General features: G+C 45.2%; 1 protein-coding gene across 2 annotated transcripts in view; it reads right to left on the bottom strand.

The window, feature by feature from the left end:
• The window catches only part of LOC146868576 (ficolin-2-like), a 254,859-nt gene that overhangs the window by 172,857 nt on the left and 63,786 nt on the right, over positions 1-18,216 (bottom strand). Inside the window, exon 2 of one of the 2 annotated variants that reach the window (XM_085611422.1) lies at positions 6,499-6,612. In XM_085611422.1, coding sequence (XP_085467548.1) covers positions 6,499-6,612 — 114 coding nt within the window. The remainder of the gene's footprint in view (positions 1-6,498; positions 6,613-18,216) is intronic. The other variant, XM_085611429.1, reaches the window with a different exon arrangement.

The following is an 18,216-nucleotide window of genomic DNA, read 5'->3' as shown; positions in this document are numbered from 1 at the left end:
CACACAGAGACATACAAACACACAGAAACAGAGACACACACACCCACACACAGACAGAGAGACACACACACACACAGACAGAGGCACGCGCACACACAGAGACAGAGAGACACACACAGACAGAGAGACAGACACATACAGAGACACACACACGGAGACTGTGAGGCACGGAGACTGTGAGGCACGGATACTGAGACGCACAGAGACTGAGACGCAAAGAGACTGAGACGCACAAAGACTAAGATACACACACAGACACAATGAGACACATACACAGAGACACACCCACAGAGACAGACACACACACAAAGACACACACAGAGACAGACACACACAGAGACAGAGACACACACAGATACACACACACACAGACACACACACACAGAGTTACACACACAGAGATAGAGAGACATATACACAGAGAGACACATACACAGAGACAGACACACATAGACACACACAGCGACACACACAGAGACATAGACACACACAGAGACACACACACAGAAAAACACACAGAGACACAGAGAGTTACACACACAGAGAAACACATACACAGAGACAGAGAGAGACAAATACACAGAGACACACAGAGCCTGAAACACACAGAGCCTGAGACACACAGAGACAGAGACATACAGAGACAGACACACAGAGAGACAGAGACACACACACAGAGACAGAGACACACACACACACACACACACACAGACACCAACACAGACAGACACACATACACACACCCAGAGACAGACACACATACACACATTGAGACAGACACACAGACACACACACAGACAGACACACACAGAGACAGACACACATACACACATTGAGACAGACACAGACACACACAGAGACAGACACACACACAGACAGACACACACAGAGACAGAGACGCACACACAGAGACAGTGACACACAGACAGAGACACAGAGACAGAGACACACACAGAGACACACAGACAGAGACACACACAGAGACAGAGACAGAGAGAGAGAGAGACACACATATACACACAGACACACACAGAGACAGACGCACACACAGAGACATTGACACACAGACAGAGACACAGAGACAGAGACACACACACAGAGACAGTGACACACAGACAGAGACACAGAGACAGAGACACACACAGAGACACACCGACAGAGACACACCGACAGAGACACACACAGAGACACACACACACACAGAGACAGAGACACACACAGAGACACACAGACAGAGACACACAGGGTCTGGTGGCTCAGTGGACTAATGTGTCTGCTGCAGGGGCCTGTGTTCCACCTCATGGTCACAGTTCTTTTTTGTCTATCCCCGCACCCCACTGACCCTCCCCACAGGTGCGGCCCTCGGCCACAAACCACACTGTAAATTTGCCCCCCGAGAGAAAGCTTGTGAGTACCCATGCTCTACAACTATATGCAGTCTAGGTACACTCAGAGTAGGGTCCACATTGTAGGAGTACGATAGATTACCATATTGCATATATGCCTGCTTTATATTCATTGCTTCAGCACTATGGTAGAAATGTACCTACTGTTCACTCTTTTGGTGCCTGTAATCTCCTTTATTTGCTTTTGTCTACTAATCTTTGCAGCACACGTACTTTATGCAAGAATAACGTTGGTTCAATAAATATTAATGAAAACGTCCCGCTTTGTATTCTCTGTATATTTCTCTGAAAATAAGTGAGCACAAGTGACTGAGCAAAAGATTCTGTGCTGTTCCAACAATAGCTGAGTGATCAGTGGTTGCCAGAAACCGTTCGCTCCCTGGTAAGGTTAGTGGGGTTTACAGTGGCACTGTGAGCTAGCTGGTCCATAGTCCGACATATCCTGCGGGGGTGTCCAGAATCAGTCTAGGCACTAAGCCCTTAGTTTATGTCGTCCAAACAAAGCTCAGATCCCACAAATTAGTAGGAACTACACGACAATGGTTAGTGTTGAAGATTCAAACGACGCATCATGAGTATTGCTGGAGCCATGAGAAGTCCATTGTGAAGCTGCTTTTGTTGTGTTGCCCAGCTCTCCGAAGACAGTCTTGGAGGTACTTGGATACTTGTCAATGAGCATCTGAAGTCTTCTTTTGGACCACCTCCAACTCCAGCAGCCTTCAGTGAAGCTACAGCAAGTACATCTCAGGCATGTGGAGCCTTCTTGATTGTCACCAATGGGACTGCGTTTGGACTGTGCTGGCGTTGCATGTAATCTATGTGTGGGATGCTGCAAGACTACTGATAAGCACTGCCAAGTTAATCCTGGAACATTTAGGGACAGATGGGTAATGCTGAAGACTGGAGCAAGATGCTGATGGGTAAGAAACGTGTTGTTGATTGAATGTGACTTCAGAGTGTCATGACTTCCCCTTGGCCTTTAGTGTGATGCTGATGGTTTGACTCAAGTCATGTTTTCATAAGTTATGCAGGTGGTAGCAGTTATATACTTTTACAGGAACTTACAGAATAGTATTGTAAGGTGCATGAAGTAACTTGCTATGGGTTGCCAACGACTTGCCCCTGGGTTCGCAGAAGTTCTTCCATGGAGCTTCGAAAGCAGGTATGACTGTAATCGGATGGACTTAGTATCCCGATGAATCTGAGTTGCTGGAGCTGAATGATTTCGATCTCTGCACAGATTCAGAAATTAGTCAATGCCAATGCCATGGCTTACATGGCTTAGATGGTCATGGTGTCTGGATGATGCTAGACATTTGCATCTGTGCAAGACTTACTTGTGGCTCTGCTACTAGTCCTTCACCAAGTTGTTTTTTCTGTATGTTGCATTCGCAGTCAGTGGTACACGTTGGTTATATTGGTGGTCTTCAAAGATGAGCACACCTAATCAAAAACCATGCCAGTGTGTTTTTTTCAGAAAAGGAATGCTCTTCAGGTTCAGTGCTGTGGGTTGGCTTGTCTCTCGCTATACTTCTTTAACAGGCCAATGGGGCCACTGTCCTGTCACTGCTGGCAGTAGGCCTCATCAAGGCCAGGGATGCAGAGGCAAGAGGACCTGGTCCACCTCGTTGTCAATGTGGTGTAATGGGCCCTACACCAGCATTAGCATAAAGGATGACACGGACACACACACAACAGGAGTGAGAGCATGTATGGCCAACTCCCTTTTATTAGCAGGGTCACCTAACAGGTGATGTATGTGATGGATGGGAGGGGGCTACAGCGACATGTCCTCAAGACACTACAGGGTGATTTGCCTCATATGTCCTGGCACCCATTTTACTATGGCTCTGCAACTTGGCCAAGTATAATTCTTTTCGCACCAGACTCTCAGGGAAGAGTGTGCGAAGTCACAGGATCTGAAGGAGGTAGTGTGGGGAGCTTGAGCTCAGAGCTCAAGCATCAGTCAACAAACCCTGTGAAATATATGTCTAACCTAGTGCTTATTTTTTCAAGAAATGAAGTACTTTACTATCAAAATTGTACTCAAAACGACACACCACTAATAATGTAAACAAGTCAGTGTCTTTGGGTGCTTCTTTGGAAAATGCTGCACCAACACCACTCCCTTGCTCTCCCACAGTTCCCAGGCCCTTACCCCAGTTCTGGGTGCTCTCCTTCTATCTCTACAGCTTAACAAAAGTAGCATGAATTGAGCACAAGTTCAGTTCAATCATCCTCAATGAAGGTGAATAAGTCCTTTCCGGCTATGTTCAGGATGCCCGGTACTCTAGATGTGCTCTTGCACACTCTGAGAAGCAGCAGCATATTCGTAGGCATTTATGGAGCAACTTCATCTTAGGCGATGGTCAGAAGCAGGTGGTGTACCTGCTCAGATTCTTCTGCACTAATAATCCAAATCCTGGGATGGTACAGTCCTTCCTGGACTTTGATAAGGGCAGTACCTCTGGTCTCTGTAGTCCAGTGCTGGAGCCCTTGCCAGGGCAGGCTGAATCACAGATGAAACCCCAATGGGCCCTGCAACTCTTAGCAGTTTCAGCCCCACACGGGCTGGTCCTGGATTCGGCAGATACACCCTCCACATGGGCAGGTCAGAAATTTGACTGGTGCAGCCCTGCACAAGCATGTCACAAATTTGGTAGCTGCAGCCCCGCACACAGGCCAATTAGGATTGGCAGATGCAGCCTCGCATAGGACAAATGGCAACACACAATCACAGCCTCTACCATGTCTCAGCAATAATGTCATCACTTGGATTTGGTTCCCCTTGCGGCTCTCAGGGGAGTCTTGGAGAGGCCTAACACCCTGGTCTTCCTGGTTCACTATCCAACACTCTTATGCGTGTAGGCTTCTTCCTGCAGGTAGTCTCTTAGGCAGACAGGACAGGTACACCTCTTCTCCAGTCAGAGATCCAGGCTTCAGCTGATATTTCCTCAGCTCTGGAGGACACTTTTGAATGTAGGTCTTCCCCCTCCAGCTACAGGCATGTGAGCAGTCCATTCCCACTGCCTGGAAGCACAATAGACACCCTTTATCTTATGCAAGGCCAGGTCAGAGGTATCCAAAATGGATCCCACTGGCAGTCATTTCTCTGGCTCCCTCACAAGCACCATGTGCGCAGCACGCAGGCTAGACACAACAATACTCTAAATGTGGACACAGGATTTTAGTGCAAAGGACTGGGTATGAGCATGAAAGCAAAACTTTATATTAGTGGGCAAGTTTTGTTTTAAATAGCACCAGTGCCACCTACTGTGAGGTGCATCTCTTTACCACAAAGGCTGTGCTTGGATGGCAGCCTGAGAAGGATACTTAAAAGAGATCCACCCCAAACCGGTTCTGAAGATTAAGGCAATTAATCCACATACCCTGCATAGAATGAGTGTATACAACTGGGATCCAAAACCACCCCACTGTCTTCCTGTTCCAAATTCTTCATGAACAAGGAGGGGAGTGCTATGCAGGGTATTAGAAGAACTGCTATGTAAAATAGTTGAAGTCTGTGCTTTCTGTATGAGGGGTTCATGGTCTGCCTTGTCTGCCTAGTGCCTAGAAGCCTGCTTGCCAGCTGAGAAATGGAAGGAGTCTGCCTGGCACTGCAGACAGAGGGAATGCCCAGATGGAGAAACACAGCGTATTTCTTGCCTGAGAAACACCCAGAGGATATGAACTGCCTGCGAGCAAGTTCATGGGTGAACCGTGCTGCAGAGGATCCACCAGTCTTTTTGCAGTTCCCTGTGAGAACTGTAACTTCCACCTCTACGTGCCTCCGAACTTTAGCCGGAGGCAGGCTGCTTCGACGCCACACGTGTATTCACTAGAGGGGGAATGCATATGCCTTGGTGTTGGACCAGTTCAGGGCTGCCTTGTTGTTTGGCCTGGCTGAGGTTGCAGATGACTTGACCTACTCATAGGCCCATGGCTGAGGCCCCAACTGCCTCAATGTATTCACCGGCAACTGTTGAGAGAAGCACCGCTATATTGGTGCCTTGGCCTGCTGATTGATATCAGATCAGCCAGTGTGGCCACTTTCAGACCAGACAAATGCAAGGCCTGACCTCCTCTGCGACACTTTTGAACCGCAAAACATATGACTATGGGTTTCCTTCTGCTGTGGGACTGGGCCGCAGAATTTGTGCTAGAAAACAGTGATGGGCTAAAACAATTAGTTCCTACCCACTACATCACCAAGAACCTGAAGAAACCGGTGAACTGATTGCACATTTGACTTGAGGGGAACCATAATCTTTGAAGTGATTTTGGGTCTAGAATTTATGTGTAGTGTAAGGTCGAGGAGTTTGGTGGCTCAGGTGGAGTAAAGAGACAGACTGAAGGTGCTCACCTTACAGGTACAAGTAATGTAATTAAGTGTGCTAGAGTGGATCTTGGTGAGAGGCAAATGCATGTAGCTATTATCAACAGGTGGGGAGGATTGTGAGTGGTGCTTCAGAGAACACAAGATCAAGAGTTTTCTTTAAGTAAGTCTGAAGACAGGACTGGATTCCTATTGCCCTTTAACAAATCCTCTATACATTTGTCATTGCTTTTTGTATTTCTTTTTAGTATTTCTTTTAGTTTTGTCATTTTCTCTAATTAATTGCCATTTCTACACGCTGTAGGTAGCAGATGTTCCAATTATCAAACTAAGTGGTACTCAAATAGACTTTTTGTATTGGATCTGTGTGTTGTACTTGATGGTGCACTGAAATGCAGTGGGAATGGAAGTTAACAAGGGGACTGGATTGTCAGTTGGTGGATCTTGTAGACAGAATATTCATCTTCTGTTGTGCTGTGGAATTACTGCTTGCTGGATGATTTCCACTTTAAATCTAGCTATGAACTATGCACTGTTGAAGCAACCATGCATTTAAATTTTTTTGCCACGCTACAAGGCTCAAAGACCCATCTGTTTGGGAGTCTGTGACAGACATAAATTGTCCTATACTAGATTACATCAATCAGCATTTGCATGTCTCAAGGTGACTTGCAGCAATCCTTGATTCAGACACTTGGATTTGCAACAGATGGAATAGCCAGACAGTACCCCCTCTCCATTTACACAGTTGTATACCTTTCATACCGTGGGGTCCTGCTTCTCCCTTGTTTCCAGGGGCTCCAGGATATCCAGGACATCCTTGCAGAATGGCCAGCTTGTCCTGTGTACCCAGACCAACAATCTTTACCTCTAAAGAAAGAAACAATTAGTAGTGTAAGATTGACTGCTTGTCTGCTTGTCCATTTTGACCATTAGTGAGAGCTGTCAATAATCTCTGGTCAATTTCATGTGCTAATGGTTATCTCCAGCTGAGATCGGGTTGAACAAAGGGATGATTCTACCTGCCTTTCCTTACGAACATTGGAAGATACAATATGACACTGAATTTTAGCTTTAATTCAAAAAAGATATCCTAAAAAGAGGATGAAAAAGTGGGGCATGGCTAATTGTATAAAAATCTATGTCTCCTTCTTTAAAAGCACATACCACTAAAATAGCCAATGCTGGGAATGTGGGACAACAGAGAGAGTTTAAATAAAGGGGTAAAGGTGGCTGGTTGAGAACCATTTCTGTGTGTTTTAGAATGTTTGATCATTTGGATGCAATCAATAAGACATTACTTCTACAATAGGTTTTGTGTGGGAGTGATTAGTAGGTGTGATGGCATGTTGGATGGTTGTTTCAATTTACATCCAATAGATCTTTCTGGTTGACTGTCAGGTAAAGGGAACTGGCATTCAACAAATCACAGATTTAAACAGTGTCACCCATTTGCTCACACAATTGGGACCAGGAATCTGAAATCAAAATTAATGAGAATTTATTAAACATGAATAATTCAAAAGTAATTAACCTAAAGTAGAATCTACATATAGATGGGCCATTAGTGAAGGGTCAGTTAGGAATTTAGAATTGCAGGAAGGTGTCAGCACACCAAAAGTTTCAGTAGAAACATTTTGAGACAGAGCAAGTGCTGAGCATGAATGGGGCAAGCAGAGAGGTCTGTACCTCTCAAAGTCCAAAGGGATCTCATCTAAACTCTAACAGCATATACGTTAGTTAAAGCATTGGGATACACTCATATTGAACAACCATCACACCACCTTTCTGTTGACCAATGGTGGTGCGCTTCATGTCAGACTAGCAACATCGACTGACTTTCCCATCCGACGAAACCTGGGCGCTCACACAGCCTTGAGCACCTTAATTGTTGCTATTGTACAATGAATGAACAGCTTCTTCTACAAGTTAGTTTTCCACAAATGTTGCCAGGATTTTCTTCCCAGGCCTCTCTATCCCTAGTACAGTAATACTCCTTTCTCTAACTAATGAAGCCTTGGAACTGCACCTGCAGAGGAGAGAACATGCAATGCAAATAGAAGATACATTTCGAGTAATTCAGGCCTACTTTAGTCAAGTTAACACATGTAAATTATTGTGCACTTTGGTTGCACAATTGAATGTGAACATACTACTTCAAAACAACTAATAAATGAAATAACTAAAATACTCATTTATCTCCTCCTTTCCTAGACTCAGCCGTGGCTTTGACACACTCTCAGGAGTTCAGGAGCATGATCCATACCTCTCACAGCTGCCTCAGAAGCTCTACTATGAGCGTCCTCAGGAAGTATTATCAGTCATGTGACCAATCTCAGGTGCAGCAGATGTGCTATGGAGAGCAAAGTGGGTGATTGTGGGTACTGTCACGTACTGTAGCTACTGTCAGGTAACCAACACATTTACACTGCTTTACTGAACACTGTCACTTAGTGGTTTATTTGATAACACTTGAGCTTGGCATTGAGGGATAATATTACAAACACCCTTATCTGAGGAGCTTAGATGTTGTGGGGAGGAGGATTAGTACCCCCCCCCCCATCAACTACTAAGAAGGCTGGTTGGGAAGTGCCACATTTCAAAAATCTCTTCAAACAGCAAAATCTGTTGAAATTATTTAGAACATCATGAGTAAAATGACCACATACCTGCTTCAAGCCTGCATACCTCCTGTGTGGTCCTCATCACTCTTTTTTTTTTTTAATTCTTTTTATTATTAAGACTTTGACAACAAGACATAGATTCACAGTATCACAACATAGGTAAAGGCAAACACAAGGATTCATCAAAACACAATATGTTTTTCCAGTTGGAATTACGGGGAAGAGGAGACATCTAAATCATTCATTCGGGGGGGGGGGGGTACATATTTCACCTCGGTATAGATTCCAGGGGGTCCAGATCTTGGACCATTTCCGGGGGCAACCCCTCGCGATGTAAACAGATTTTTCTCGTTGCAGGTCCTCATGACACTTGATGCTGCAGAAACCCAGCCAGCCATCCTATTCTTATAACTCACCCCCACCTTCTGGGCACAGTTACTTCACATAGACCAAAAGTAGACAAGCTAGTGTAAGATAGTGTTACTTTTTTTCAAATGTGATCAAAAGCACTCTTTAGTCTGTTTCTAAGTGCCCATAAAGGTGTCAGATATGTAAAGTGAGGCTCATGTGGTCAATGTTGTTTGCCAGTTGTCACCGCTTTGCTGGTATAGGCTGAGAGATGGGCTGAGGTGAGGTGGGCTTTGACGGACTCGGGTTTGGTTTCAGGAGAGGACTGGGCTGTGCATAGACCAGTGCTGCTTTGTGCTTTTGGCTCTGTTACTGGCTGTGCTTGAAATGAACTCAGGATGGGCTGGACAGGCTCTGAGGATAGGGCTTCAGACTGCCCTGGCTCTAGGTTGTGCCGAAATGTGAATGGGAAGAGCTATACTGTGGGAATTACAAACCATGTTCAAATTGTGGCCATGTTTGTTAAAGCAAAAGAAAACAAGAAATGTGTTCAAATACTTGAGCAGGATCAGTGACTGCCTAGAGACTTGCACATTGCCATCCAAATACATGTTCCTTGCCAACCTTCCTTACTTTGACGGACCGGAAACCTCTTGACTAACGTACAAAGAATTAATTAGCTTCAGACAGAGTTTATTTTTAATGATCTATTCCCCTTTGCAGGGAACACCCAGACCTTCATGCACTCTTGACGTATAAATGGGAATCCCTCCAGTGGGTCCACCTGTTATTTTGTCACTCCGATTGGCCTATGTCTTCTCTAGATGCTACTGTTCAATATTGAGAAGGTCGTGGGGTGTTGTAGCTTCCTTTGCAAGCTCCCTTTTAAAGCTATGATTGCAATCTTCCATAGCAAGCCTCCAGAGTTAGTTAGTGGTAGTTGTGTTTACATCAGTCCAGCTGAGGGTGTTCATGGCCATTGATGTGGGTGCTGCTTTCTGTGACTGGAAGTTGGGTTTGCTGTTTGAGGGGCAGATCTGACTGACTACAGGGTACACATTGGGTGTTCCAGGCCCCACAACTGCAGATATGGCTGTCAGGCACTGGTGTTGAGTGAGTGTGCTGTCTAGGTTGATGTCTGATGTTGAAGACATGCATGTTTTGTCGTTATGTCTTCCCACAAGTGTAGCTGTAAGTCAGTGGTGATGTGGCAGTGGTGCTACTGTCTCAGCTTCCAGCCCCCCTCCCAAACTACTTCTCCCAAAATGGGTCGCTAATCTCAAAGGGCTACACCTATGGGGGCGCTGGTTCCACCTACCTCTGCACACCAACTTCAGCCTATTATAACAAGGAAAAGACTACTTTGCTGGACCGTAAAAAGAGATAATCTTCTTTTCTGCCTTCTGACTCACTGGGGATAATGATCTAAATTTGGCAAAGGAAAGGTATGTGTCTAAAGATCACGTACTGATGGTTTTGTATCTTGTGCAGGACAACTTGACTTTTTCTCATGAGGAGATGCCTCCGACAACTGGAGAGAACACACAGAACAAACATGAGACACTGCCAGCCTACACTCTGCGTGGGCACAGATTTATGAGGAATATGGTGCAGCTGACACGAAAGAATCCTGACATGTTTGCAATGCCTACATTTATGGCCCATTTGTGTTCTATGGGGAGTAAGTATCCCGTTTTCAGGACGTGGTGTCTGTGGGGATACCATTCTTGCAAGCCTGGCAGGTGAAACGTCTGTGGTCACTGGGGACATAACCCAAGGGAAGGTAGAAAAAAAGGTGAGAACCTCTCTTGAGAAGACTTATGCAAGGTGAATCTTTCTCTGAGAAGCAGGAGTTTCATATGAGGGCGTGTATACAGGAAGCTCAGAGTTCTAACTTGCAGGCGACCATGAGCAACAGGCGAAGCGCTTGAAGAATTTTAGGCCTTATAGGATTAGAACTGCTGCTTTTACTGCATTCTGGTGTGCTGGTACTAGGCAGCATGTAATCATTGGGTTACCTTTCAGTTGTGGTATCTGTCTAAAGCGGTTAATTCCTTGTCCTGCCACCCCTCAGACTTTGCATTTTGTGTTTAAAGGTGTTCATAAGGGCTTAGTTACTATGAAGACTCTGTGGGTGGCCATTCAAGTTGTTCCTCAGCCTTCAAGTGACACGGAAGTGTTGGGCTCTTTGATCTACTGCTTGCTTAGGGGGGTTAATTTGAAACCTCCTTATTAGGTTCTGTTTCTTGCTTTGGATTTCCTTTTCATGTTGTGGATACCAGAGAAGTACTCCATGTGTGCCTCTATCTGACATGAATCCTGATCTTCGCACCAGCACGAATCTTTTCTGTTCTCTGTTACTTGGATTGGCAATCTGGTATGTTTGGATCACTTTACCCAGTTCACTTGTCCATCCTTTTAGCCTTAGGATCTCACTCCTTTTCACCTTGGCCATAATGTGGTTATTATAACCACATTATGGCCAAGGTGAAAAGAAGTCAAGTCCTAAGGATAAAAGTGGTGAAGTGCCTAGGTTGTAGGATTTGGATGATGCAAATGGACCTGGAATGCCTATCCCATGGGGCTGTATCCAGACAGAGCGAGGCCATTTTTGTCAGTTTTGGGACTTCCCTTGAATGTCTTAATCCCACTACAGCTTCGATTAGTAGGCACGTGCCATCACTGATTTTCAAAGCAACTGGAGTTCTGCTCATTTGTGCAGGGCAGATAAACCTGAGTTGTGCAGCTTCTCAGGCTCAGACAGGGATTCATTTGACAGGCTGTGGCTTGAACATTTCATTTTTCATTACAATTTGAGTGTGTGGGGTGGGAAGGCAATCCTTTTGATCTCTTTGGTTCTAGGGTCTTCCTAGGTTTGATTGCAACTGGCCTGTTTAATAATGTGTGCAGAAGTCTTACACTTCTTTTGCTTTTTTGTGTTTAATGTCATAAAACAATTCGGTGGCGACTTTGGCATAACCACAACAAGAAGAAGGCAATGAGGAAGATAAACAAGGTTCCCAGTTTCCCTTACTCCTCACCTTCCTTCCTTGATGGCCAAGGGTGCGGGAACTAAACCATGTGACTTCTGCTCCATATGTAAAAAGGTGGAGACATGGGAGGGATTGCCTTATATATACCTCACATCTGCATGTCAGCGTGGGGATTGATTCCAAAGCAGCTATAGAGAGGAAACAAGCGTTTGCAAAGCCAATAGGTCTGACTTGCATTTTCAGTTATTCGGTAGATCTAGGTGCCGATCACGATCCGGTAAAAAAATTCCCCGTACGACTCGTATCCGGTCTTTTTACCGTACGAATCGTACAAGTGCCGTACAAACTGCCAATTACGATTCACATGGTAAAAAGTCCATACGAATCGCAGTGGGAATTATTCCCCACACGTCCTCGGGTCGGAAAATGTGTCCGACACGTCCACTGACGAATTACCGTACAAATGTGAAAAGTGAAGTCCGACCGCGGAATTACGATCCATCCCGTGCATCCGATGTTACAACCGTATGGAAAAAACACCGTCCGCACCGAACTCCCATAGCAACCATGGAGACATGTGCCCGCATATGCGCCCAACACCCCCCAGCCCCCGTACGTTCGAGTCGAACCCCCCACCCAGCCCCCGTACGTACGTGTCGAACCCCCCGTGTATGTACACCAGTGTACGTGTCGAACCCCCCGTGTATGTACACCCGTGTACGTGTCGAACCCCCCGTGTATGTACACCTGTGTACGTTCGAGTCGTACCCCCACCCGTGTATGTACGGTGCGTACCCCCAGTAGCGAGCGCTGGGGGTACGCACCGTACATACACGGGGGGTTCGACACGTACACAGGTGTACATACACGGGGGGGTTCGACACGTACACGGGTGTACATACACGGGTGGGGGTACGACTCGAACGTACACAGGTGTACATACACGGGGGTTCGACACGTACACGGGTGTACATACATGGGGGGGGTTCGACACGTACACGGGTGTACATACACGGGGGGTTCGACACGTACACAGGTGTACATACACGGGGGGTTCGACACGTACACGGGTGTACATACACGGGTGGGGGTATGACTCAAACGTACACAGGTGTACATACACGGGGGGGTTCGACACGTACACGGGTGTACATACACAGGTGGGGGTACGACTCGAACGTACACAGGTGTACATACACGGGGGGTTCGACACGTACACGGGTGTACATACACGGGGGGGTTCGACACGTACACGGGTGTACATACACGGGGGTTCGACACGTACACGGGTGTACATACACGGGGGGTTCGACACGTACACGGATGTACATACACGGGGGGTTCGACACGTACACGGGTGTACATACACGGGTGGGGGTACGACTCGAATGTACACAGGTGTACATACACGGGGGTTCGACACGTACACGGGTGTACATACACGGGGTGGTTTGACACGTACACAGGTGTACATACACGGGGGTTCGACACGTACACGGGTGTACATACACGGGTGGGGGTACGACTCAAACGTACACAGGTGTACATACACGGGGGGTTCGACACGTACACAGGTGTACATACACGGGGGGTTCGACACGTACACGGGTGTACATACACGGGGGGTTCGACACGTACACGGGTGTACATACACGGGGCTTCGACACGTACACGGGTGTACATACACGGGGGTTCGACACATACACGGTGTACATACACGGGGGGGTTCGACACGTACACGGGTGTACATACACGGGGGGTTCGACACGTACACGGGTGTACATACACGGGTGGGGGTAGGACGCGAACGTACACGGGTGTACATACACGGGGGTTCGACACGTACGTACGGGTTCTGGGTGGGGGGTTTGACTCAAACATACGGGCGCTGGGGGGGGTCGGCGCGTACATACGGGGGCTGGGGGGGGGGTCGGCGCGTACCGGGCCACCTACTCTGGTCGTTTCGCGCCGTACTTCGCTTGTCCGGCACTTTTTGGGTGCCGTGAAAATATTGCCGTCCGGACTGCTGTCGGTTCGAATCGTACTTCCTGGGTCGTGAAACGCTGCCTGACAGCGTCCCGACGTCACGTCGCAGCATTCCCGGATCACATTCGTACGTATATTTTCGTCGGTCGGTGTTTTTTACGATTCGTACGGAAATGGTGTTTCCGTGCGAATCGTAATTCCATGTTTGTAAAGTTTTACAACCGGGTACAAGTCGGACGGAGAAAACGCTCCGACCGACGGTTCGTACCCGGTTTTTACCGGATCGTAATCGGCACCCTAATCTCTTTGCCAATGGGTTTGCGCTGGTGGTTGTGTTACAATTGGTTCTGAAGCATTACATTTTATGAATGTGGACAACAGACAGACTGCAAAATGCTAATTTGAATACAAACTGATAATGCATCTGTGCTTAGCACTAAATCAGATAACAGTAATACAAGTGAGGTGTGAAGGGGTTCAGCCATACAACAGCAAAGTAATTCCATAAAATGATGTATATGTTACACGTGATCAGTGGAATACCTAGGGACATGAGCAATTTAGTGCAAAGCAAGATGCGAAACAACCACCATTTCTGCATGCACCTACAAGAAATGCTGTATCAAAATACATGAACAGTGTAACCTGGGTGCAACCGCAAAGTAATCATCAGCAATCCACATCAACTATGCTGGCTCATCCATGCGACATCAAAACAGGAACATATTGGGCTTTAATGTGCAGAAGCACAGTAGAAAACCTGAAGAAATGACAATTTTAACATGCTACTACACAATTGAACCATGTAGTAGCTGCACATGCTTCATCAACACAGGAATGTTAGGTAATGTTACACCAGGAACAAAACCTTGATTTGAGTCATTTTTTTGCAGATTTGTGGTTACCATTTTGCGCCTTTAACACATGGAGGGTCCAAACGCTGATACTAGAGTTTATGACTCCAGTATCACTTCTTTTTGTAATTTCATAGTGCACTGTAATAGGGCATGTTCTGCCCGTGTCCTAGTCAGACCTGGAGAACTTTCCCCTGTTACACGCTTCCCTGGGACATCCTTTTGAGCACTGTAGGATTACAGGCCGCTGATCTCCACCCATGTTTCTTACCTCGGCCTTCTGAGAGCCAAGCACAGAGACAAGGGCTTCCGCCATGGAGCTCATATTAATGAATTACTGACTGTCACGAAGAAGCAATGCACAATCTAATGTATTGTGTTCAGTGTCCCAACCTCATCATCGAACCACATCTTTACAATTCATCAAATGCACATGCTTTGTCTTCAACTTCATACCCGACGACCTTCCCTATGAACCTCGCAAAAGTGCTGACTAAAAAGACAACACCGGTTCTAGCTTTAGAATGTGTCTTGTTTGTACACTGCAGTGATGCGTACTATCGTTTTCTGCAAATACATTCATTTTATTCTGATTACTCACCAGATCAATTGCTAAAACTGTTCTTTGGTTTAGAAGCAATCCTACGCCATCCACATGCTGCTTAAAATTATACACGTGCTGTCTCTTTTCTATATTGTGTGTGCCATATATGGACGCAGTGTGCAGGTAAAGAGATTGCAGTACCGCATGTGTAGGATGTTTGCGGTTGCCTCCTCTCCCTCTATCGCTGGGGGTGATGTGCAGAAGACAAACTCCCTGGTACAGCAGTAGTGGCCAGTGCCATACGTGATGTATTCGGATCACTGACAGAATATCGAGAAGGAGAATATCGACCTGCCAAAATATCGAGGAAAAAATATAGAATGCCAAAATATCGAATCCCTATCTACAAACAGGTAAGTACAAAAATATTGAATCCAAAATATCGTTGTAAAAATATAGTTGGTCAAAATATCGAATTTTTTAAATGTCTTAAAATTAATGTAAAATTAATGAAATAATAAATATAATTAACTAAAACTTACTTAAATATACTTAAATAACTTTACAATTAATAAATAATTAATGTAAGTAAAAAAAAAATGAATACATATATATATTAACGTAATATTAATAAAAAATATTCAATATTTTTAGCGTAGGATAGCGGGTGGGTAAAATTTACTATTACCACTCCAGTAAGTGCAACAGTAGGGAAAGCGTTGGATAGCGGGATGGTAAAAATTACTATTCCCACTCCAGAGAGTGCAACAGTAGGGAAAGCGCTGGATAGCGGGAGGGTAAAAACTACTATCCCCACTCCATAGAGTGCAACAGTAGGGAAAGCATTGGATAGCGTAGGGGTAAAAATTACTATTCCCACTCCACAGAGTGCAACAGTAGGGAAAGCGTTGTATGGCATATGGGTAAAAATTACGATTCTCACTCCAGAGAGTGCAACAGTAGGGAAAACGTCAGATGGCGTAGGGGTAAAAATTACTATTCGCACCCCAAAGAGTGCCACAGTAGGGAAAGCGTTGGATAGCGTAGGGGTAAAAATTGCTATTCCCACTCCAGAGAGTGCAACAGTAGGGAAAGCGTTGGATAGCGGGAGGGTAAAATTTACTATTCCCACTCCAGTGAGTGCAACCGTAGGGAAAGCATTGGATAGCATAGGGGTAAAAATTACTATTCCCACTCCAAAGAGTGCAACAGTAGGGAAAGCGTTGGATAGAGTAGGGGTAAAAATTACTATTCCCACTCCAGAGAGTGCAACAGTAGGGAAAGCGTTGGATAGCGTAGGGGTAAAAATTACTATTCCCACTCCAGAGAGTGCAACAGTAGGGAAAGCGTTGGATAGCGTAGGGGTAAAAATTACTATTCCCACTCCAGAGAGTGCAACCGTAGGGAAAGCGTTGGATAACGGGAGGGCAAAATTTACTATTCCCACTCCAGTGAGTGCAACAGTAGGGAAAACGTCAGATGGCGTAGGGGTAACAATTAATATTCCCACCCCAAAGAGTGCCACAGTAGTGTGGGTGGGTAGCGTTGGATAGGGTAGGGGTAAAAATTACTATTCCCACTCCAGAGAGTGCAACAGTAGGGAAAGTGTTGGATAGCGGGAGGGTAAAATTTACTATTCCCACTCCAGTGAGTGCTACAGTGGGGAAAGCATTGGATAGCATAGGGGTAAAAATTACTATTCCAACTCCAAAGAGTGCAACAGTAGGGAAAACGTTGGATAGCATAGGGGTAAAAATTACTATTCCCACTCCAGTGAGTGCAATAGTAGGGAAAGCATTGGATAGCGTAGGGGTAACAATTACTATTCCCACTCCAGTGAGTGCAATAGTAGGAAAAATAATAATTTAATATTTTATTAAAAATAAATTAATTATTAATACTAATAAAAAAAGTATTAAAATTAATTACCAATCACACAATCTTTAATAAGTAAGTAATTATAAATACCAATACATATTTCTTTAAATAATTACCTATTAATAATTAATTAAGAACCAATTAATTTTCAATACCAAAAATTATTAAATACAAATAATACCAATTAATAATTAATTAATAATAAATTAATTATCAATATACAAAAATAATTTCAATTATTAATTATTTACAATTAAATTACTTCCCACCATATTCCCCTATAAACCCACAACCCGCTACAAATAATAAATTAATACAATTATTATAATTATCAATTAACCAATTCATACAAATTAATTACCAATTAATAAAAAAATAATTACCAATTATGAAAAATTAATTACCAATGAATAATTAATTACAATAAATTAATTATCGATACCAATTAATAATTACTTAATAACAATTAAATTAATTCCCACCCTATTTCCCTATAAACCCACAACCCGCTACAGAAGTAAAACGCAAAATTAAATTAAAAATAATTAATAATTCCTAAAAATTATTATTTAGGTGCCGATTCCGATCCGTTAAAAAAACATAACCGTACGACTCGTATCCGTATTTTTTTACGTATGAGTCGCACAAGTACCGTACAAACAGCCAAGTACGATTCAAACGTGAAAAACATCTACGTGTAGCGTCGGGAAAAGTCTACGAGAGTGCGTCGTAAATTTTTTAAAACCGAATATCGGCGGGAAAAGTGTACGAGAGTGAGCCGGACATTTTTACGTGCAAATCGTAAAACACAAGTCAGAGCGCGCAAGTATGATCCCGACCGTCTGTCCGAATACACAATCGCACGGAAAATGGCCCGTACGGAGCTAACGCAGTAGCACACATGTACACGGGTAAACCCATGCCCGTGTACGAGCCGTACAGCCCCCCCACCCCCAAATCTGTCATCACCGTACACCACCCTGTCCGCACTGTACCCCAGCCCGCTACTGTACGTGCCTTCCCCCATGTACGCGCATCACACCCACATGTACGCGCCGTACCTCCGCATGTACGCGCCGTACCGCAGGGCCGCACGTGTATGCACCGTACCCCCACCGCATGTACGCACTGTACCCCCAGCCCCCCACCACATGTACGCACCGTACCCCAGCACCGCATGTATGCACCGTACCCCGCGCCGCATGTACGCACCATACCCCCTGCCCCCCACCGCATGTACGCACCGT

This window comes from Triturus cristatus, chromosome 1_2, assembly GCF_964204655.1.
Source record: "Triturus cristatus chromosome 1_2, aTriCri1.1, whole genome shotgun sequence".
Classification (NCBI taxonomy): domain Eukaryota; kingdom Metazoa; phylum Chordata; class Amphibia; order Caudata; family Salamandridae; genus Triturus; species Triturus cristatus.
The sequence above is the reverse complement of the archived record's forward strand: the minus strand, read 5'-3'. Positions and strand labels throughout refer to the sequence as shown.